The sequence below is a fragment of the Mustela nivalis genome, assembly GCF_964662115.1.
Source record: "Mustela nivalis genome assembly, chromosome: 5".
NCBI lineage: Eukaryota > Metazoa > Chordata > Mammalia > Carnivora > Mustelidae > Mustela > Mustela nivalis.
In genome coordinates, this window is record NC_139024.1 from 4,866,684 (window position 1) to 4,890,265 (window position 23,582).

The following is a 23,582-nucleotide window of genomic DNA, read 5'->3' on the forward strand; positions in this document are numbered from 1 at the left end:
AACGCGCGACCCTGCCTTCGCCTTGGGAGGCGCGGGGGCGCGCACCACGGTCCCTGGAGAACTTGTCTCCAGCGGGAAGCCTGCCAAACCGCGAGCGGGGAGGGGGCGTGGAACACACACTTCTACTCCTGGCCCACGGCGGGCACGGCGAGGCCCACGGCGGGCACGAGGAAGCCCACGGCGGGCACGGCGAGGCCCACGGCGGGCACGAGGAAGCCCACGGCGGGCACGGCGAGGCCCACGGCGGGCGCGAGGAAGCCCACGGCGCGGGCTGAGGACGGGCGAGCACGGCCGCCCTGACACTGACAGTTGACACCGGCGGACACCCTGGGGGTCCCTGTCCGCCGAGGCCCGGCGGGGCGGCGCAGAGACGCGGTACCTGGCAGGCACTCACGTACCTATCATGGTCACTGCGCAGGTGGAGGCTGCCGGGCATGGAGTGACCTACGCGGGAACGGCACCCGCACGTGCCGCCCACCAGAGTGGCTCCGGGGTTCACTCTTCCAGCGCTCGCCTCCCCTGAGGCCGGCTGTCGGCATGCGCACGCGCGGACGACGCGCCGCCAGAGGCCTTCTGGGAGTCGTAGTTTTGCCGCGTAGTTTCTCGTCACCCCGCCCGCCGCCCGCCTTCCGCTGGCCGCCTTCCGCCGCCGTTCCGGATTCAGGCCCAGGAAACGTACGTCACGGCGGGACGGGGCCACGGGGCCGCAGTGTTGACGCGTCGCCTAGCAACCAGGAGGCTCACCTTTGGAAGCTTGTGGCCGCTCTCGCCGCGGTCCTTCCCTCTTCCCGCCCCTCCCCGCCCTCGACTCCCGGCACCTCGGAGCTGCCGAACATCTGGATCAACCTGGGCACTGCGAGGGGGTGAATTTCTACCAGTAACGCGCCTTTTTACATTTTTTCCCGAACTCCTCCTCACATCCGTAAAACCCACTGACTCTTGTGCTACACGTTTTATGAGAACAAGACATTTCCTAGGAAGATGGTGGCAGAAAAAGAGACCCTGAGCTTAAACAAATGCCCAGACAAGATGCCGAAGAGGACCAAGCTGCTGGCACCGCAGCCGCTGCCCGGGCACCAGCCTCACTCCCTGGTTTCTGAGGGCTTCACAGTCAAAGCCATGATGAAAAACTCGGTCGTAAGTGATCTTCCTGCCTTGAATGCCCTCGCTCCGAGTCCGGGGACGCCGGCCGATAGATGCTGGCCGGTCCTCTGGTGGATTCCGAGTCTGTGTGCTGGGTGGTCTTTGGCAAAAATGGCAATTCCCCCGCAGACGGTGCCCAGCAGAGAGCGGAGGTCCCGCTAGGTTGTAGGAAGGGTCGATCCCGTCCGCAAGCACCTTCCCAATAACCCCTGATTTCCAGACCACCCCGAATTACTCTTAAACTATCCACGCGAAAATACAAAAGAGCCTCTTATCGATTCCTAGTGGAGCCCCCCCCCCCCCCAGCAAAGGGCCTTCTGGAAGGCAAGTTCTTAGAAATCATAAACTCTTGCAGGATTTGACGTGTGCTGATGCACACCTGGAAGCATGAACTGATTAAATCACCTACAATTAAAAAAATCTCATCAATTCAACCTAAGAAATTTTAGATTATCCCTGCATTTACTCTTAACAACCCTCTTTCTTACAACATAACATCAGCCTGTTAGAGCTAGGCAATTTCATATGAAGTCTATTTCCAGGCCTTTTAAATGATAATTTTTTAAAAAAAGTTGAAGATTCAGTTCAAGTATTTCTATTACTATAATTTGTATTTCATTTCTATTATTTGCAGTAGTAAAATTAAAATATTCTCAATACTATTGTGGGGGGAAGGTTTAAAATGCACACAAGTGACTTAGCTACATGCCATGATAGGTTTTAAAAAAAAACTTTAATATTTGTTAAACAGTTTTAAATTTGGTATGCTAAACCAGGTTTTACCTCTGACTGACTAAGCCAGCCCCTGTCTGGGAATGAGATATTAATAATAAATGCAGCTTTCAAATTTGTACAATTTACACTCTGGGAGCATCTGACTTATTGTATAGTAGCTCGTTATGTTAAATGAATAGTGTTGCTTTCCAGTATCACATTATTTCTTTTACATAAGTGTTGCAAGTCTAATATATACCGTATTCTTAAACCCCATCCTTCACCTACATGAATGAAACAGATAACTTCTAGATTCCTAGGTCAGATTGCCATAGTGCTACACAACATGATATTTGAATTATTGGAATGTGTGTCAGTTGGCTTACAATAGTGAAAATTTGTGGAAATAGACTAAAACTCTGGCTTGTTGTGGTTGCAATCCTTTTGCATGGTTTTCACATAAATCGGTGGTCATGGGGGTCAAGATGACTCACTTATCAGCAATATAAAATACTACAACCATTCAAGCTAATTATTTGTTTTTTCTTCGACACAGTATTTCTAATTATAATCTTGGTCATGTTTTCAGTGTTATATTTATTCACAGACATGTAGAAAATTTGTCAGATTCTCTCTTTACTAAATTTATGTTTATAACCATGTTTGTTTTCTAACATAGCCTTATACCTAAAGTCATAGTTCCTGGAAAATCAAGTAATTCCACTATTACGAAATGAAGTAAATATGCTTACAAAACTAAAATAACAAAAACCATTGTGAAGCAGCCTTCTTTATAAACAACTTATTTGAGTTAAATATCTCCTTATATTTGTATTTTTAGGGAAAGTCTCTTAAAGTAATAGCTGTATTTCCAGGAAAACCCTCAAAACAGATGTGTCTTTCACTTCATTTAGTGGGAAATTACAATTTATAGATGAAAGCATGATCCGCTCATTCATTCATTCAATCAGCAACCCCTTATCCCTCTCCCACTCCCTCTCTCTCTCTCTCTCTATTTTTTAAAAATATTTTATTTGTTTATTTGACAGAGAGCTAGAGAGAGAGCACAAGTAAGCAGAGCGGCAGGGAGAGGGGGAGAGAGAGCAGCAGGCTCTCCACTGAGCAGGGAGCCCGATGCGGGGCTCAATCCCAGGAACCCTAGAATCACTACCCGAGCCGAAGGCAGCCGCTTAACCAACTGAGCCACCTGGGTGCCCCCACCTTTTTTTTTTTTTTTTGGTTAGCTATCCCAAGAACCAAGAACTTGCTAGCCATAGGCACAGTTGTGAAGATTTGGGATCAGCAAATCAAAGTCCCTGTCCTTCATCCTCCGAGGAGAATGACCATACAATAATAAAGTCTTGATAATACAAAGATAACTGTTTATACAAAAGGGCTTCAGTGGTGTAGGAAATAAAACATTTCCTTTTCATATTCAATATTTACATTTCATCATTTTTGTCTTCAGCAGCATAAACCTTTTGGCATTAAAAAGTCAGAGTAGCTCTCTTAAGAAAGCTATCTTAAGGTTTATTTCTATTCAGAAAACAATGTGCCAGTCTCCAGCTTTTCTAAATTACAACCTCTGTCCCAAAGCTGACACCTAAGTCATTTTTCCAGTGTTGGGGCTCACCTTCAGTTACCTTTCAAACACTTGCTAATTAAGCAAGTCACCACCCAGTGCTCTTCCACAAAAGACAAACACAGCTAAACCCTAAAGAGTTTTATGGGCACTCTGGGTGTTTGAGAATGCTTTAGTAACATGAGTAAATACACTTGATCGTAAACAGATTTGATCAGATGGGCTGTACAAACAGATCCCTATTTAAACAGTCATAATCTGTGTATAGGAATAAAAATATTTCTAAAGTAAGAATAAACATAAATGGCCAGTTTTTAAGACTCACTATCAGATATTTCTCTTCCTTTACTTCCTTGAAATTGTTGTGTTCTGTATGAAAACAAGCAAGGAGAAAGTTACTGAAATCAGAGACTAATAATCAAATTCATATTGTTATATTTGCCTAAGAAGACCGATAGGACATACAGAATTTGAAGATTTCATAGTCCAGTTTCCTTTTAAAGGCCTTGTTTCATGGTATGTTAGAATCTATAACCAGAAACCAGTAGCTCGGTGTTTCATTGGTTTAATCTCAACTGACAGTAGGTGCTTTCCGTGCTAATACACTTTATCATAAAGCAAGTTAAGATTCAGACCCAGAGTTATGATGATACAGAAGTTGACTTCAACCGAAGCTTTGTACTGTAGCTTTCCTTTTCTATAAACTATAGGTGTTTTATGTTCAAAGCTTAGGGGAATGGAAGAAATAATTATTTAATACTACTTTACTTATAGAGAGATGTTTATACTTACCAATCATATATTCATTCAACTCATAGTGGTAATGGTCAATATTTATAAATTATGTATTAAGATATCAATTTGGCTGCTTTAACAGAGTCCAAATAACCATAGTTTAACTAAGAAGGAAGTTGTTTCTGTTACATATAAGTCCAAGTTTGTTGAGCACTACTTGTGTATTCTTGCTTTATATCCTGTAGGATGATGCCATGGGTCAAGGTGGTCTTACCACCACCTGGGTCAAATCACCACCCCCAGAAATAAGGAAAGAAAAAGCAGAGAGCTTCCTTTTAGAGGAAAGACCCAAACACTATACCCCACTTCCATTCACATCCCAGTGGCCAGAATTTGGTCATTAGCCTATATTTTCCCTTTTTATAAAATCTTAAGAAAAATTGACCCTTGACACAACTCTCAGGCCCCCATATCTGTTTCATCAGGAAAGGGTCTATGAAAATTTTATACGTGCAAAAGGGCATAATCTCTAACACCTACTTCAGGCATGGGGAGAGAAAAGCGGGTCAGGATCAGACTACAAGAAGAGGCAGGAAGAAATGGAGGACCAGCGGCTTCGTTAGGAATGCATGTCCTAAAATTTGCACTTGTCCCTCAAGTTCGAATCCATTGCCAAAACTTGCTCTTATGACCGCACCAGTTGTAGGAGAGACTGGAAAATGGAGTCTCTGTCTGGTAGCTCATGTCCAGCTAAAAACTTGAGGCATTTTATTAGTGTAATAAACAGAAAAAGGGAAATTGGGGGATAATTAGAAATGTCCACCACCAGTGCTAAGCATGCTATATTGCTGATGAGAAGGAAACAGATGAGTAAAATAATTATAGTTCGTGTAAATACACATCTGTGGTACGGCTTACAGATGTTTGCTCAGTATAGTGGAAGTACTAATGATGAGGGGACCAAGTGATAATAAGCTGACTGAGATCCTTGTCACCTGTCCGGATTTTTACAATACCATCCAAACTGGTCTCTAGCTTCCTTCCATCATTGGTCGTTTGTGTCATCTATCAGTATTACTACATTCATCTTTCCAGTACAAAGTTCCCTTCTCATCACTGGTAGGTACCTCCACAGGACAGCAGGGTCTTCTGTGACGCAATCCCATGCTAAGGTTTTAATTTCATCTCCCCCTATGCTCATTTCCTTCTGCCAGATTAAATCTGTAACTCTTCATTGTTGTGATTCACTTGTATTGTTCCCTTTGCTTGAATGCCCTCCCTCTACACCTGCGCACCCTCGTTCATTCAGACTTCATGCCCAAGTATCTACTGATCACTGACTGCGCCAAGCACCGTTTTACGTGCTGGGAGTTTAGAAATCAGGAAGCGGTAGAACCCATGCTGTGAAGGAGCTCAGGTTTTGTGGCTAGCTCAAACACCCACTGCTTCAGGACAACTGCCCTAATTCTCCCTCTTTGCCAACCCAGATGGAAAGTTATCCTTTGCTCATTGTTTTCTACTTTTTGTGATAGTTTGACTCGTGTTTTATCTCCTATAACTTCCCTGTGAGGGGAGAACACACGACTAATTTTTTCAACCTAAGCAGCACCTAACAGTGTACTAAGTATCTGATGAATGGAGGTAAGCAAATCTACCCTTTCTTCCTGTTTCATGGCGCCCTCTTTCTGTTGCTATCATAGTCATTTGTCTTTAGACTGGGTTTTTTGTTTGTTTTTTAACCCCTCTCCCCTAATTAAGGAGCTCAGGGGATGCCTTTAAAACTCAGCCAGATCAAGGCATTCCTTATCACAAACCCTTCAATGGCTCTTCATCTCAGAGAAAGCTAAAATTCTCATCCCCCTGTAAGGTCCTAAGTGGTATTTCAGTGTTTTCGTCCTCACTCATTCTGTCCCATCCACGGTGGTTTCCTTGCTGTCCTTGAATACGCAAGTTGCCCAGCTGGCTCAGTGGCTTTGCCCTTTCTGTAACCTCTAGTGGAAATGCGTTTCCCCCTTACATACCACCATCTCCTGGTCCTTCAGTTTTTTGTCGAAAATTAACCTTGCATTGACGGCTTCCGTGACTATTTAAAATTTCAGCCTCTTGCTAATCTCTTCCATCCCTGCTCCAGCACACTCATCTTCTGTAGATCTTGTGTTTTTCCGTAAAGACTGACCACCCGCTAATGTTGATTTCGTTTATCCCAGGTCTTCTTCCGCTACAGAGTAAGATCCTTGAGGGCAGGGAATTATTGCTATTTTACTCACTGCTGCATCTCTATCCCTAAGTTCCTGGCACATAAGAGGTGCTGGGGTTTTGTTGTTGTTGTTGTTTGTTTGTTTGTTTGTTTGTTTTGTCAAATAGATTAATGAATGACCACCTTTTAATCTATAATGGACAATTATCTTTGAATTAGCAGCTTTAAGAAAATGCTAATGGCATTATATAAACATAAAATATAGGAATTAGAATAATTTACAAATGTTTTATGCCATATTTTAACTACCTTATTATATAAGTTATCTATGTTCATTATAAAATGTTAAAGTAGTAAGGTTTAGAAAAGCTTTCTCCTATCTAAAAATTTTAGTTTTTTTCCCCCAAAATTCCTCTTAAAATTTTAATGTTCTATTTTAAAGCTTTGCTTTTTCCTGATTCGTTTTTGTTTGGGAAGTGGGATAGATAGTTTGGTTGGGTTTTTTTTGTTTGTTTGTTTGTTTGTTTGTTTTCCCCAGATGACCAGAGGGTTCTTCCATGACCCTTTACATATAGTTAAACTAAATTATATGAAATATCTTCCTATTTAATGTGAGTGACCTGGAAATGGTATACGTATATTAAATATAGTAGCTTTTTTTTTTTTTAAGAGAGAGAATTTTTTTTTAAAGATTTTATTTATTTATTTGACAGAGATCACAAGTAGGCAGAGAGGCAGGTAGGGTGCGGGAGGGAAGCAGGCTTCCCGCTGAGCAGAGTGTGCCATGTGGGGCTTGATTCCAAGACCCTGGGATCATGACCTGAGCCAAAGGCAGAGGCTTTAACTCACTGAGCCACCCAGGTGCCTCCATAGTAGCTTTTTATATGTTTTGATATATTATAGTCATTTTTATTCCATCTGAATTTCCAGCCCATGTTATGAGGAGACAAGGCAGATTTTTTTTCCCCCACTTAGCATATAAATCTCAGACAACTTAATTTTTTTGTTGTGGTGGTTTCAGGACACTTACTAAATGGTAGAACAAGGAATGGAACTTAGATTTCTAGGTATTTCTGACTGGGACCAGTCCACTATTGCTCACTTGTTTTTTAGACTTTAGTTGATACATCATATGCCAACATAAATGTATCATTTGAATATCAAACCAATGACACTGGTCCAACACCCAGATCGTGAAAATTATTAACACAGAACTCCCTCAGCCCTTTTCCAATCACTGCCCAAATATACCCCCAAGTTCAATCTTCTGACAACAGATTTGCATCCATGGAATCCTAAAATCCGTAATTGTATTGTGTCTGGCCATTAAATTTGTGTGACTCACCCACATTATTACATATGATTACAGACCCTACATACTCATTCCTGTGTAATACTTTTGGGTGTCTATAGAACATTATGTATCTGTTCTTCCACTAATGAGTTTTTGTGTGACCTCTAGGTTAGGAATGTAACAAATAGTGTTACTAGGAAAAATCTAATACATTTTTTTGGAGAAAATATGTATAAATGTCCCAGAATATACTCCTGGGAATTTCCGAGCCCTGTGGTATATATATATGTTTGCTTCAGAAACTATGTCAAAATCATTTTCCAAATTTATTTTTCAGATTTAAACTCTTGCTAGTTCTACATGACAATATTATTTACTCTATCTTCTAGTTGTTCTCTTTATTTTGCATTTTAGGTTTCCTAGTGGGTGTATAATATTATCTCATTGTGAATTTAATCCTAATTTTCGTTATGACTAATGAAGCTTAAAACTTTTAAAAATATATTTATTGGTGCCCTATGACCCAGCAATTGCACTATTGGGTATTTACCCTAAAGATACAAACGTAGTGATCCAAAGGGGCACGTGCACCCGAATGTTTATAGCAGCAATGTCCACAATAGCCAAACTATGGAAAGAACCTAGATGTCCATCAACAGATGAATGGATCAAGAAGATGTGGTATATATACACAATGGAATACTATGCAGCCATCAAAAGAAATGAAATCTTGCCATTTGCAACAACATGGATGGAACTAGAGCGTATCATGCTTAGCGAAATAAGTCAAGCAGAGAAAGACAACTATCATATGATCTCCCTGATATGAGGAAGTGGTGATGCAACATGGAGGCTTAAGTGGGTAGGAGAAGAATCAATGAAACAAGATGGGATTGGGAGGGAGACAAACCATAAGTGACTCTTAATCTCACAAAACAAACTGAGGGTTGCTGGGGGGAGGGGGTTTGGGAGAAAGGGGTGGGATTATGGACATTGGGGAGGGTATGTGCTTGGGTGAGTGCTGTGAAGTGTGTAAACCTGGTGATTCACAGACCTGTACCCCTGGGGATAAAAATATATGTTTATAAAAAATAAAAAATGACAAAAAAGAAAAATATATATATATATATATATTGGTCATTTGATTATCCTCTTCTGTGAGGTGTCTTTTCAAGACCTTTGGGTGTTTTCCTCATAACTTCATTTGGCTTACAAGTCATTTATTAAATGTATATGTTCCAAATATAGTTTCCCGCTCTCAATTTCCGACCCATCCTCTTTTTTTTTTTTTTTTTTTTTTTTTGAGGGAGTGTGACAAGAGGCCTGGGGCGAAAGGGGAGAGGGGTAGGCAGAGGGAGAGAGAGACAGAGTTCATCCCTCTGGTAACCAGTAGTTTGTTTCCTATAACCAGGAGTCTCTTTCTGTTTTGCTCTTTCATTTGTTTTGTTTTGATTCAGTATGTAAGTCAAATTATGCAATATCTGTTGTTATAAATTATTTCACTTAGTATAATACCCTGTGGGTCCATCCTTGTTGCAAATGGCAAGATTTCATTATCTTTCATAGCTGAGTAATATTCCAATTATATATCTCTCTCAAATCTCTTTTATCTATTCATCTATTGACAGACACAGTTGTTTCCATCTGATGGCTATTGCTATTGTAAATAACACTACAATGAACATACAGGTATATATATCTCTTGAAATTATTTTTCATTTTCTTTGGATAAATACCTAGAAGTGGAATTGCTGGATCACATGGTAGTTCTAAGTTTTTTAAAAATCCCCATGCTGTTTTCCACAGTGGCTGTACGAACTTACTTTCCTACCAACAGTTTATGAAGGCTTCCTTTTCTCCATATCTTCCCCAACGCTTTTTGTCTTTTTGATAATAACGGATCTGACAGGTGTGAAGTGATTACTTTATTCTGGTTTTAACTTGCATTTCCCTGATGATTAATACACTGGGCACAGAACCTTGAACATCTCTTCATGTTCCTTTTGGCTATCTGCATGTCTTCTTTGGAAATAGGTCCATTCACGTCCTCTACCCATTTTTTAGTTGGGTTTTTGTTATTATCGTTGTTGCTATTAAGTTGTATAAGTTCTTTGTATATTTTGGCTACTGACCCTCTTTATATCACATATGTTTTACAGATATTTTCTACTAGTCATGGGTTGCCTTTTCATTTTGTTCTTGGTTTTGTTTGCTGCATAAAAGCTTTTTAAAATTTTTTTTTTAAGATTTTATTTATTTATTTGACACAGAGAGATCACAAGTAGCAGAGAGGCAGGCAGAAAGAGAGAAGAGGAAGAAGGCTCCCTGCTGAGCAGAGAGCCCGATGCGGGACTTGATCCCAGGACCCTGAGATCATGACCTGAGCTGAAGGCAGTGGCTCAACCCACTGAGTCACCCAGGTGCCCCTGCATAAAAGCTTTTTAGTTTAATGCAGTTGTATTTGCTTATTTCAGCTTTTGTTGCCCATACCTGAGAAAACTGGTCCAAAAAATATTGCTAAGACCTATGTCAAAGAGCTTATTCCTGTGCTTTCTTCTAGTGATTTTATTATTTTAAATCTTACTTTCAAGTCTTTAATCTATTTTTAATTTCTTTTTGTACATGGCATAAGACAATAGTCCAGTTTCACTTTTTTGCATACTAGTCCAATTTTCCCAGCACCATTTATAGAAAATACTGTATTTTCTCCATTGTATCATCCTTGCCTTCTTTCTCATAGATTATTTGGCCATATGTGCGTATGTGTCTATTTCTAGACACATTCTATTCCATTGATCTACATGTGTATTTTTGTGCCAGTAGCATACTGTTTTGATTACTACAGCTTTGTAGTATTGTTTGAAATCAGAGAGCATGATGCCTCCTGCTTTATTCTTCTTTCTCAAGATCGCTTTGGCTATTTGAGCTGTGTTGTCGTTTCATACAAATTTTTGGATTCTTTGTTCTAATTTTATGAAAAATACCACCGTATTTTATTGCAGATGGCACTGAATCTCATAGATTGTTTTGGGTAGTGTGGGCATTTTAACAGTATTCTTCCAATTTATGAGCATGATATATCATTTCATTTATTTGTGTCATCAATTTTTTTTCATCAACGTCTTATATGTTGGTTTTTGGTTTTATTTTTTCAGATTTTATTTATTTGAGAGAAAGACCCATAGCAAGAGAGAGCAGAGCAGGAGGGAGGAGCAGAGAGAGAAGCAGTCTCCCTACTGAGCAGGGAGCCCCACAGAGGGCTTAATCCCAGGACCCCACTAGGATCATGACTCGAGGCAAAGGCTTAACCAACCGAGCCACCCAGGCACCCCAGTGCCCTACAGTTTTCAGAGAACAAGTCTTTCATCTTTTGGTTAAATTTATTCCTAGGTATTTTATTCTTTTTAATGCAACTGTAGGTGGAACTGTTAATTTGTTTTTGATGGCTCATTATTAGCATATAAAAACATGACCAATTTCTGTTAATTTTGTACCTTGTGATTTATTGAGTTCATTTATTAGTTCTAATAATTTTTTGGTGGCGCTTTTGTGGTTTTCTATATATAGTATCATCTGCAGTTTCTTTTTTCTTATCAATTCAGATGTCTTTTTATTTCTTTTTCTTGCCTAATTGCTCGGGCTAGGACTTCCAAAACTATTTTGAATAAAAATGGTAAAAATAAAGTGGGCATCTTTGTGGTCTTCAAGGAAAGGCTTTCAGCTCTTCACCATTGAATATGTTAGCTGTGGATTTGTCATACATATGGCTTCTATTATGCTGAGCCACATTCCTTATATACTTACTTTGTGGAGAGTTTTAATCATATATGGACATTGAATTCTGTCAAATTGTTTTTCTGCACCTATGAGATGATAACGTAATTTTTGTTTTAGTTTTGTTCATGTGGTGTTTCATGTTGACTGATTTCTGGGTGTTGAAGCATCCATGCACTACTGGAATAAATCCCACTTGGTTGTGGCATGTGATCCTTTTAATACATTATTTAATTCAGTTTGCCAATATTTTGTTGAGGATTTTTGCATCTATATTCATCAAACATATTGGCCTAAGATTTTCTCTTTTTGTGGTGTGTTTTTCTGGTTTTGTCATCAAGGTAATTCTGGCTTTGTAAAATGAGTTTGGAAGCATTCTTTTCTCTTTCATTTTTTTAATGATTTGAAAAGAATAACTACAAACTCTTTTAAACGATGGGTAGAATTCACCTGTGAAGCTGTCTGGTCCTAGACTCTAGTGTTTTGAGAATTTTTAAGTTAATGATTAAATTGTATTATTTGTAATCAGTCTGTTAAGATTTTCTGTTTCTTCATGAATCAGTCTTAGAAGATTGTGTGTTTCTAGAAATTTATGTCTTCTAGATGTTGCAATTTGTTGGTGCGTAATTATTTACAGTAATCTCTAATGATTCTTTGTATTTCTGTGGTATCAATTACAACTTCTCCTTGGGTTTGGCTAGCAAACCCCAAGATGGCAAACTAACTGACTGTTCCAGACACTTAAGTAGGAGAAAGAAGAGGGCCTGGGTCCAGGTGTGCTGCTGCTGGTGGTGGTAGGCCTCAAATCAACTCCACTTTTGTTATGCATGTTATTGTTACCTCAAAGAATCAGGATTAGAAAGGAATGTAGAGTTTCAATATCTAGGGCAGTGACATTTACAGGCATTGTGTGATTAGAACTACTTGTGTTCATGACCTGCAGGCAGGGAGTAGGTGACCATTAAGGATTTCTATCTAACCTAAGTTAAGTATCTGTCCCCTGGGGGATAGCGTTGGGCCACAGTGAGGATCTGACTGTTTTCAGCCCAGAAATTTAAAAGGAGACCCAGTGTTCTGGTCACTCCTTTGCTTCTCAACTAACCTCTTCCAAGGAGGATTGTGTTTGTTGCTACCCTGGCATTGTGAATTCCCACATTCCCCCCTTTCTTATTCTTTGCAGGTTAGAGGTCTTGCTGCAGTTGTACCAGGTACAAATCTCGAGCTTCTCCTGTTTGGGGAAAGCACTTTTACTGAGGCTTTGTAAACTAAAAAAAGAAGCAATAGACAAATGAGTAAAATAATGGACAGTCGATGAGTCCCCATCTGGTATTAGAAAACCAGTTTTTTTGGGTTTAACCATTGTAGATTTTGACAAGTGAATACCCTAGGGTTTGGGTTATGCTCATGTTCATTAATGGTGAGAGAAGATAAAATCTGTTTTTTTAAGTTTGAATGTCTAAGGTTAAATTGTCATGAAGGAATCCTTGAAGATGCTTCTTAATTCTTCCCGGATCGTGTTGAGTACTGTTCCTTATGGGCCTTATGCGCCCAGTCACAATTAAGATCCTGGCAAAAAGCCAGGGCCTCCTGTTTCTCTCCCAAGTATGCTATTACTACTTCCATCAGTTGGAGTCTCTCTGACAAATTTTTTTTTAAGATTTTATTTATTTATTTGACAGAGACAGCGAGAAAGGGATCACAAGCAGGGGGAGTGGTAGAGGGAGAAGCAGTTTTCCTGCTGACCAGGGAGTCTTATATGGAGATGAATCGCAGGACCCCAGGAACATGACCTGAGTGGAAGGCAGCTGCTTAAAGATAGAGCCACCCAGGTGCCCCTCCCTAACAATTTTTGATTGATCGTCTGTTGTAATTGGAATTCTCAGGTTTCATTATATGTAATTTGATCAATACGTTGGGTGGTTTGGAATGTATGGGTGAGAGTAGCTATGGCAACACTAGTTGTCAAAATGGAGTTAGCTGCTACCATGCCTGCAATGAGCAGGCCTAGAAACCTGCATCGCCTTTTGGATTCATTAAGTGCCTGATGAAGAATGCTGAGAATGCTGATTTAGATTCCTCCCAAGGCCTAGTAAGGAGGACTGGGATAAAGGAAAGAGGCTGTCTTCTTAAAACAAAGACGGGAGTAGCTTTTTGGTAAGTAATGTTGTAGTTACTTAGGCTGCATAATGTGCTTTCCTCCTTTGGAGGTCTTGATAAAGTAGCTAACCTCTAACCTCCGTAGATAGGGATATATTGGCTCCAAATAAGGAAACATAATGGTGTGGTATACAGTGTTGAATATAATCAGTAAAGTTCTTATGAAAAATCATGTTGTAACTACCTGAGGAATTGTAATATTCCCAATGCCACACAGAGAGGGGGGGAGTACATGTCCTAGCCTCCAGAGGGACATTTGAATGGGGAGAGTTAAGGCCTCCTTCTCACCAGATTCTAGGAGAGGCTGCTCTGCGCATCCAGTCTCTGTCTCATTAGCTATTAGACATCCTCTTGGACTCTGGTGTGTACTAGTATTATCTAGATTAAGGGTATTGGGTTAAGAATTCAACATGTCTCCCAAATTACCCTCTCTGAAGATATGGTCCATTTAGTACTTTTCTTTTTTTTTTTTTTTTTTAATTTATTTATTTACTTGACAGAGAGAGATGACAAGCAGGCAGAGAGGCAGTCAGAGAGGCAGGCAGAGAGAGAGAAGGAAGCAGGCTCCCCGACGAGCAGAGAGCCCAATGCGGGGCTCGATCCCAGGACCCTGAGATCATGACCCGAGCCAAAGGCAGAGGCTCAACACACTGAGCCACCCAGGCGCCCCCATTTAGTACTTTTCTTAAAGATGAAGAGAGAGGAGTGGCTTTTATTATCGGTCTAATTGCCAGTGCCAGATAATGCCAGTGGAGATAACGCTTAATTGACTGTTTTTGTTGGTGCCTTTAGGCACAAAATGTAACCAAATTTGGGAGGAGACAGTAATGCAAAGAGGATCATACAGAGAAGTGCAGATGGGAAGAATTGTGGCATATAAATTTACATTATATGGTATGGAAGCCCAGAAGGAGCCGTTAAGCTGGGGTTGGAAAAGGGGAAGGAGGTTTCTCCTACCCAGTTAGAGTTATTGCTGAGCACAAAAAAGGCACATCAGCTCACATTAAGGGTTTCCAGCAGGGCGGGTTAAGCATGTATGCCCAGTAGTTAGTGGCCATAGCTCCTGGAATGAAAGAGTATGATATACCCATCATGACAGAAGTTGCACTTAAAACTGAGAGCATGGCAGGAACATTTACAGATGTGGGGCCTTACCCTGTGGGACTTCTTCAGATATCTAAGTAGTTTTCTTAAGGTCTCTGCAGTTCATTCCTGTTGCTTGTTGTGCTCTCTGTAGCAGGTGGTTTCTGGGGTTGGGGTTCGCTTAACTTAACCTGACTCATCTGTGGGATTGGGTTTGGGCTGTGACAAGCCATGATATGGCTTGAAGTTCTGTGCCAGGAGCCAACGTGGTCCTTCCCATGAGGAGACACAAGCATATCCTCTTCCCCAAGTGTTGAGCTCATGGGGGCGTTGCCATAGACTTGAGTTACAGTCTTCCCATAAGACCAAGAGTTGTAGTCCTAGATATTCTCGTGTGAAATGTTTTAATGCTGGTGTTAAAAATTGGTCATTCAAATTAAGAAGGTTTAGAGTTAAGAGTGCCTTATATAATCATGAGGAGGGGTCTGGATTACTTAGACCTATATTTCCCCTCTTTTGTTTATTTAGCATGTGTTTAAGGGTGGGGTGTGCACGTTCAATAACAGCTTGTCCTTGTGGGTTATAAGGGATGCCTGTGCGATGCGTGATTCCCCCAAAAATGTAATTTATTTATTTATTTATTTACAGCTGGTTGGTCACATCTGAGTGTACGCATGTCTCTCTCAAATATGACATTTTAATCAAAGCCTTGGTAAAATAACCAGTGTTTTCAATGGTGTCCTGTTATAAGGAGAACAGATTGTTACTGAACTTATGTAAATGACTAGGATTGCCATGAAGAAATACTGAGAGACCTTTGAATTTTGGAGGGTTTAGGTAGAGAGAAAAGTTAAATGCTTTAATTTGTTTTATTTTTCTGTATATCACTGATGTCTTAAGAGAAAGTCTCCTTAGTCTGGAAGAGCAAATAGAGGACCAGCAATGTTTTAAATAAGAGTCACAAAAAACTATAATTATTTTTTCTAATTCACTTAGTCCCATGATACTGTTCTTGTTTAATTTGAATGCAGCTTTAGTTAGTTCTGGAAATTCCTACCCATTTAAGTTTTAATCATAAAGATACCAAATTCCTGCATTTGCCCTTAAGTCCCTTATACAAATTTCCTTGAAGATGGAACAATAACTATAAATGACAAAAATTCAGACAGGACATAGTTAAAGATCTGATGAGATGAGAGTTTACAATAGCAGTAATCAAAATATCAAGTGATGATCTTATATTAAAACTTTAGGAATTGCATATACCCTCTAGAATAGTTACAGCATTTAACCAAATGTAACCTAAGGCTTATCATTTGTTTAACAATGCTTCCAGAGTAACTTAACATACCAAATAAAAAACGCCTGATGAATTAAAGAGACTTCATTTACAATTTAATTCTTGGGAAATTTGTTAAAAACAAAACAAACCAAAACCAAAAATAAAAAAAATTAAAAAAAAAACCAGAAAGTTTAAGCATCTGCCTAAATAGGATTAGAGATCTTTAAAGACCTGATAAAAACAAAACATAGAAACTAGTTTTTTGAGCAGACAAAAGAGAAAAAGAATCCTTTGCTTACACTTTTTTATCAAGAACAGACCAACAATTCAAGAAAACTTTGACCTTTTAAGAAGAGAGTAAGCAGACTTTTAATCTTGTATCAGTGTACTTGAAAATCTATTCATTTTAATCTTAGTCGATCTTAACCATACCTAAAATTCGTTTCTAAAGATTTCCCTCCAGACCTTTTACAGCTTTCTTTTGCATTCAGATTTTTACCCAAGTCATTTTTCCCAACCAACCACTTTATTTAGGACAAAATTACCTTCTCTTACCTTCAACAAAAATGCATTCCCCTTCTTTATATCTTCCTTACATATCTTCTCCTTTTCTGCATATAGAGTTCTTTCCCTTATTCCCATCAGTCTTAATTATATACTTACTTACATAATCAATTACATAATTACTATGTACACTCCTAGAAACTTTAGTCTGCACTGTGAAAACTAAGCAGTGACCAATTGTGAACTGTTACAACAAAATTCTTTAGATGGCAAATTTATGAATTAATTAAGCTTAGACACATTTACCAACAGACTCAAGTATCCTTAGTTCTTTTGGAATAAGAAGTCAAAAGCATGAATCTACATCCAGGAATCAATGCTTTAGCACTTTATCCTATTTCCAAAGGACCTAGCCAATGAATTTAATCCTATTTCTCATTCAAGAAAAACCTTAAAATTTCAGGTTACCAAAGACTTTGAAAGCTATCTTAACAAGTACCCATGAAAACTTTGAGACAGACAATTAACCATCCTTTTAGTTATCTTTAGTTATCTTTTCACTAACAGATAACATGAGCTTACTTGAATTTTAGTAAACCTCAGTAGAATAAATTTTATATTTAGTGTTGATAATTTTAAAGACATGTCTGTCTTCGTTAAACCAACAAACTTAAATTAATTTAAATACTGAATATGTCTCACCTGGGCCCACTTTTTTAAAAGTCTATCAGTTTGTTCCCCATTGTCCATTTTTACCTGAGACACTGGTGGGGAAATCCCAAGATGGCACATTTTTTTGTTTGTTTGTTTTCTTTGATGCACAGAAATTTTAAATTTAATTTTAAGTATCTATATGATGAAGTTTTAGAATATAGGGTGAGGTTCAGTGGGGTGAGGTCCAGAGCCAATGACCAAGAAAGAATTCTTTTTTTTTTTAAGATTTTATTTATTTATTTGACAGACAGAGATCACAAGTAGGCAGAGAGGCAGGCAGAGAGAGAGGAAGGGAATCAGGCTCCCTGCCAAGCAGAGAGCCTGGTGTGGGGCTTGATCCCAAGACCCTGAGATCATGACTGGAGCAGAAGGCAGAGGCTTAACCCACTGAGCCACCCAGGCGTCCCTCCTCCTTACATTCTTGTATGTGATTCAGTCATGATGTGTTTAGCTTTAAAAAAGAAGTGTAAGTCATTGGTATCTCTTTCGCTTTCAGGTAGCAAAATTGCTCCCAGTAACCTACCACAATCTTGTAAATTATCACCCCAACTAGGTATTAACGTCAAAGTGGTGTTTTAAGTTACCTCCGACTACCATAACAAAACACTGTAGCCTGGCGTGGCTTAAACAACCGAAATTTATTTCTCATAGTTGTGGAGTCTGGGAAGTCCAAGATCAAGGTGCTGGACAATTCAGTTCCTGGTGAGGACTCCCTGCAGTGTGACTTAAACGTTGTGTCCCCACAGGGCCTTTCCTCAGTGCCAGCAAGGAAGAGTAAGAGAGATTCTCTTACTCTTCTTTTAAAACTGCTAATTCCATCCCAAAGGCCCTAATTAACTTCCAAAGGCCCAGTCTCCAAAGACCATCACCCTGGGATTAGGGCTTCAACATATAAATTTTGAGAGATACAAATATTCAGTCCATAACAAGTTGGGGATGGAATTGCTGAGTTTGACTCATCTTTGGGGGCTGAAGGAGGGGCCTACTTTCCCGGAGTTCTTTGCTACTAGAACAAAATGATGTTTCTGTAAACTAATGGAAAGCTAAAATTTTCCTTTAGGAATGAAACTAAATACGTGTGCTACACTTGCATTGTACAAAAAATTATTTTGTTACAGAACCTGGACTGGAACTTGACGGAAGAACAAGTCAGAAGTCTCCTGACTCAGAGACTTTGGAGGATCAGAGGGTTTTTTAAATACCGGTGGGATCAGAGGGAGTTGTTCTCCAAAAGTCTGAGCCCGGAGCACAAGTAGGGAAGGGAATTTATACCCATCTACTTCTGCATACTTGATACTTTTGGCAGGCAGGAAAGGGGGTAGGAAAGAAGAACCCAGAAGGCCTTTGAGGCAGGGACTGGAATTCCCTTGCTGGTTTGGTCAGCCGTCTTAGAGTACAGTTTTTCCCTATCAATGGGATTTAATGTTTTTCTTTTAACAATGTGTTTTGGGTGGAGGGGTCCCTGGGTGGCTCAGTCTGTTAAGCACCTGCCTTTGGCTCTGGTCGTGATCTCAGGGTCAGGCTCCCTGCTTGGTGGGGAGCCTGCTTCTTCCTCTCCCTCTGCTACTCCTCCTGCTTGTGATCTCGCTGTCAAATAAATAAATAATATCTTAAAAAAAAGAAAAACACAATGTGTTTTTGAACAATTATTTTAATTATAAAAGGGAAACATTCTTAGGTAGAGATTTAAGACAATACCTTAAAAAAAAAAATATATATATATATATAAATATCCCTTTTACTAGAGTTAATCACTCTTGAACTATTCCTGAAAAGCATCTCTAGATGCTTTTTGTGTAAAATCGCACTCCTATCATACATATGTTATTAATGTATTTTAAATTTTGGTAACTGCCATTCTCATTGCTATTTTTTTTATTTGATTTACTTACAATTTGTTTGGCTTTTTGTTTTTATCTTCATATATTATCTCCTGAATTTTATCTGGTTTTGATAATAGATTTATTTCTGCTCTTGCATATGATTTTTGTTCTCTTACTCCCCTTTATCAATTTTCTTTCCTAAAGTTTTGATTGAAATATTTATCTCATGCCTTTCTTTTTAATACCTTTATTTTTAATAGAGATTATTATTATTATTATTATAAAGATATGTAATTGTATTCCTGTTTTTAGTTTCATATGATTGTAATTTATGAGTGATTCTTTTTCCCATTGGTTGGAGCTTTATGATCATGTTTTGACTATGGTTTTTTTGTTGTTGTTGTTGTTAACAGATTTGTTGCTTGATGGTTGTGTTATTTCATTTCTACAGTTTTGGTTCCTTGGAATTTATTAGTTATCATTGTAGTCTAGAATAAGATATTTTCTGGAAATATTCTTTGGAAACTTGAAAATAGACATTTTTTGTCCATAGTTATTCTGGATTGTTAATAGCAGATAATTTATTTAACTTCAGCTTATTACAGAAACCATCTATATAAACATATTTTCACTATTTGATAATATAGGTCATGAATAATAAGGCTTAGATCTATCTTAAACCAATCTGAAGTAGGCAGATAAGATTTGGTTTTTCCTCTTGTTTCTTTTCTATATCCATATTTAATAGTCCATAGGACAGTACCTTCTTCTACTTTGTCTGAATGGAAGGTTTAAAAACACAACTGCTTGCTAAAAATCCACTTATTAAATGTTCTTGATTCTTGTCAAGGATTTTGATAAGTAAGGAGAAAAATGCAAAAGAAAACAAGTTACAGGGGCACCTGGGTAGCTCAGTGGGTTAAAGCCTCTGCCTTCTGCTCAGGTCATGATCCCAAGAGTCCTAGGATTGAGCCCCGGTATTGGGCTCTCTGCTCAGCAGGGAGCCTGCTTCCTCCTCTCTCTCTGCCTGTTTCTCTGTCTACTTGTGGTCTCCCTCTGTCAAATAAATAAATAAAATCTTTAAAAAAAAAGAGAGAGAGAAAAAGAAAACAAGTTACAAACAAGAATTGGAAAACAGTGCAGGAGACATACCAAATAACTATTTCAGGAGTTCCTGAAAATGACCTAATGATAGCTAACAATTTTAATCAAATTTACTTGAAGGACCCAGAATTTTGGAACTTGTCTATAGTATCCCAATTATTTGATTTGCTGGAAAAAAATTTATATTTTCAATATATTTTGTATTCTATGGCCTTAAAATGAAAATTTTGACAGAGAATTCAAGAAGACCTACTGATTTTTGTTACTGCTTAATAAGAACCAACTTAAAAATTAATCTGCCACTTTGGGGGGTTGTGCAGACACATCATCAATCACATGGTGACTAAGTTTTGGTGAGAAGCATGACAAATTTTAATGCATAGCGTGACCACTGGTTTTGTTGGAGATTAAAAATGAGGCAAGAGGATTTTAGGTTTAATATTTAGCATCCAAGAATTGAAACGGTAAAGCATTTATAAGCTAATTCAGTTCATCTATGGTAGAGAAGAAGTATTATGTTTAGCGGGAGATTTATTAAGTTTTCCATATACATGTCATAGCCTAAAAAAAATTTTAAGATATTACTTATGGGGGCGCCTGGGTGGCTCAGTGGGTTAAAGCCTCTGCCTTCGCTCAGGTCATGATCCCAGGGTCCTGGGATCGAGCCCCACATAGGGCTCTCTGCTCAGCAGGGAGCCTGCTTCCCCCTCTCTCTCTGCCCGCCTCTCTGCCTACTTGTGATCTCTGTCTGTCAAATAAATAAATAAAATCTTTAAAAAAAAAAAGATATTACTTATGAATTTTATTACTTACCAAAGCCACTGCCATTTAGGAAAAAGCATGTGAATTTATTATATCATAAAGAATAAATTATGTTGTATAAATAATAATTTATACTTTAGAATTATCCTCTAAAACCAATTCAAATTAAAGACATCAATGTAGCAGAGGTTAGAGAAAGTAAGACTAGAAAAAATATGATTATATAATAAATGCCAAATAAAATAATGATTAAAAGATAGATTATGGCGAACTACCTTCCTTTTGTGGTTTTTATTTAGAAGAGAATCCATGGAGAAATATATACCACAGATTATTCAAAATTAAGGTAGTTAAGAATAAAGAGTCCCCAAGACAAACAGTAAATTCTTAACCAAATCTTCTATGTCCTGCACTTTGTATAAAAAAGAAATCAGTTATTTTACATAATAAAACTGTAACTTTATTTCAAAAACAAGCAGGTAACACACAATTAAATGCCTTCACATGAACATAAAAAAAGTATTTTAAATTAGCCCACATTATGTTTAAGTATATTTTAGAATTTATATAATTAGTGATTATTAAAACAGAAAACCAACAATTGTATAAAATAAAAGTCATTTTGTTATTTAGTTATTTATTCTTTTAGAAAAAATCCCTTATTTTCCCCAAAATTTAGATTTATTCATGTATTTAGAGATTGAGAGAGAGAGAGAGAGAGAGAGAGAGAGAGAACTCACCCATGAATGAGGGAAGTGGCAGAGGGGAAGAATCCTCACTGAGGCTCTTGCGTTGGGCTCCTTGATCAGCAGAGAGCCAGCTTCGCCCTCTCTCCTGCTGCTTCCCCTGCTTGTTCTCTCTCTCTCTGTAAAATAAATAAATAAAATCTTAAAATAAATGTTTAGTGTCCTGTTAGGAAAAGCATGGGCTAATATCCCCCTGGGAAGGGTGGGGAACATTCTGGAGAGCAGATATTAAGCGCCCTAAAAAGTTCGGTCTACTGCCAGGCCTATGTTGACAAGTTGAACTTGTTATTTCAACTTCTAATATTCTATAAAATAATTAGTTAAATTTGTTAATGTCACTCTGGCCAGTCACCCACAAATAAGTGATATTTGTCTTTGAGGAAAGTAGATTGAAGTAAATCTGCTGAAATTTATGAAAATATTGGAAAATGAACTCAGAACTTATATGCAGTTTACAGTAGAAGAGCCGCATAATGTCCTTTACACTGTCAATGGCTTTTCAGACTGAAAATCATTCCTTCAAGTCTCATTGTGACAGAGGCACAGGTTGGTAGGTAAAGTTGTAAAGATTGGCTTATAAGGGCTTCTCAGACCCTACCCCATGCCTGCTCCCTGCCCCCAAACCCACATTCTTTCAATTCTAATGAAGTATTTCTTATTTTAAATCTGTAAATAATATGCTTGTACTGCAACTTCCTTTTTTAAAAAAGATCTTAATTGAGGTACTGACACTAAACTCCATATATTAAAGCACAGAAGTAGGAATATTTTGATATACACATGCAACTGTAAAGCCATCACAACAATCAAAATAATGAGCATATCCACCATTTCTGTGTTTCCTTTTTGCCTCTTTGTAATCCCTCTCATGCTCCTTCTCCCACCTCTAGTCACCCAGTGACCTGCTCTCCGTCATATGAGTATGCATTTTTTAGAATTTTATATAAATGGAATTATACAAACTATACTTCATTTTTTTTTTCTTAGCATAATTATTGAGATGCATCCCTGTTGCATGTATCGATACTTTATTCCTTTTTGTTTCTGGAAACACTCTACTTGTGTGAACCTCGCACAATTTGTTTAACCACTCACTGTTGGTGGGCATTTAGGTGGTTGTTTCCACTTTGTGGTTGTTGAAAACAGTGACTATGAACATTGGTGCACAAGTCTCTGTATGGATTTGAGTTTATTTCTCTTGGTTAAATACCTAGGAGTGGACTAGTTGCACCAACTGTCAAGAGGCTGAAAGGATCAAAACCACATCATGTCAGCATTACCCCCAGCTGGTTCAACGTTACTAATGGCAATGACAAGTTCATCCTTGTCATCCTTGATACATTCAGAAGATCTCACAGAGGATGATAAGCTTGCTTTGTCCATGAGGGTGGTTCTTGTAGGCCTATAATACACAGAATAAAAGAAAAAAAATTGTTCTTATTTTAATAAGTATAAACTATCAGTGTGTACATAGCGCCATTACTATAATCTGAAAACATCCATCCTTGATTTATATATGGTATTAAATATATAATTATTATATGAGCTTTATTGAGGTATTATTAATTATATTATGAAAACAAAGTCTTCATAATTTTCTCCATTAAGAATATTTATGTCTGCATTCACTTTCTCCACTGTAGGCTGCCCAACACATATTAACGTTTAGAATTTCTCATTAAAAACTGATAGTTAGTACTTTAACATTTTACTTCATTTATTGAGATTTATTTGTTCCTTGTCTATAAAACTCAGTTTTATGTTGCCTTCATTATTTTTTTTCAAAGATATCTTAGGAATCCTTCACATTTTATAAGGAACCATAAATTTACTCAGCCTAGGGCCAACAGCTAGCTTTCATGTTGACCCAGATGCATATATGCCATTTAGTCAGTGAATTTTGAAAATTTGAGTGATAGCACATTAAACTGAAATAATGAACCAGTAAAAATTTTTATAGCATTCAGA

At 38.4% G+C, this 23,582-nt stretch overlaps 2 protein-coding genes across 6 annotated transcripts in view; one reads left to right on the forward strand and one right to left on the reverse strand.

Moving 5' to 3' along the window:
- LOC309864873 (E3 ubiquitin-protein ligase parkin-like) overlaps positions 1 to 564 on the reverse strand; it is a 354,762-nt gene extending 354,198 nt beyond the window's left edge. For 2 of the 3 annotated variants that reach the window (XR_014311802.1, XM_082730764.1), the window contains exon 1: positions 399 to 557. Coding sequence is in view for 2 of the 3 variants with exons in the window: in XM_082730764.1 (XP_082586890.1) it covers positions 399 to 405 (7 nt within the window). In the remaining variant the exon portion in view is untranslated. Of the gene's footprint in view, positions 1 to 398 lie in introns of all 3 variants that reach the window. The other variant, XM_082730763.1, reaches the window with a different exon arrangement.
- Positions 565 to 693: 129 nt separating this feature from the next.
- Positions 694 to 23,582, forward strand: part of PACRG (parkin coregulated) — a 512,311-nt gene continuing 489,422 nt past the window's right edge. For all 3 annotated transcript variants that reach the window (XM_082730758.1, XM_082730759.1, XM_082730760.1), the window contains exon 1: positions 694 to 1,137. In XM_082730758.1, coding sequence (XP_082586884.1) covers positions 982 to 1,137 — 156 coding nt within the window. In that variant the 5' untranslated portion in view covers positions 694 to 981. The remainder of the gene's footprint in view (positions 1,138 to 23,582) is intronic.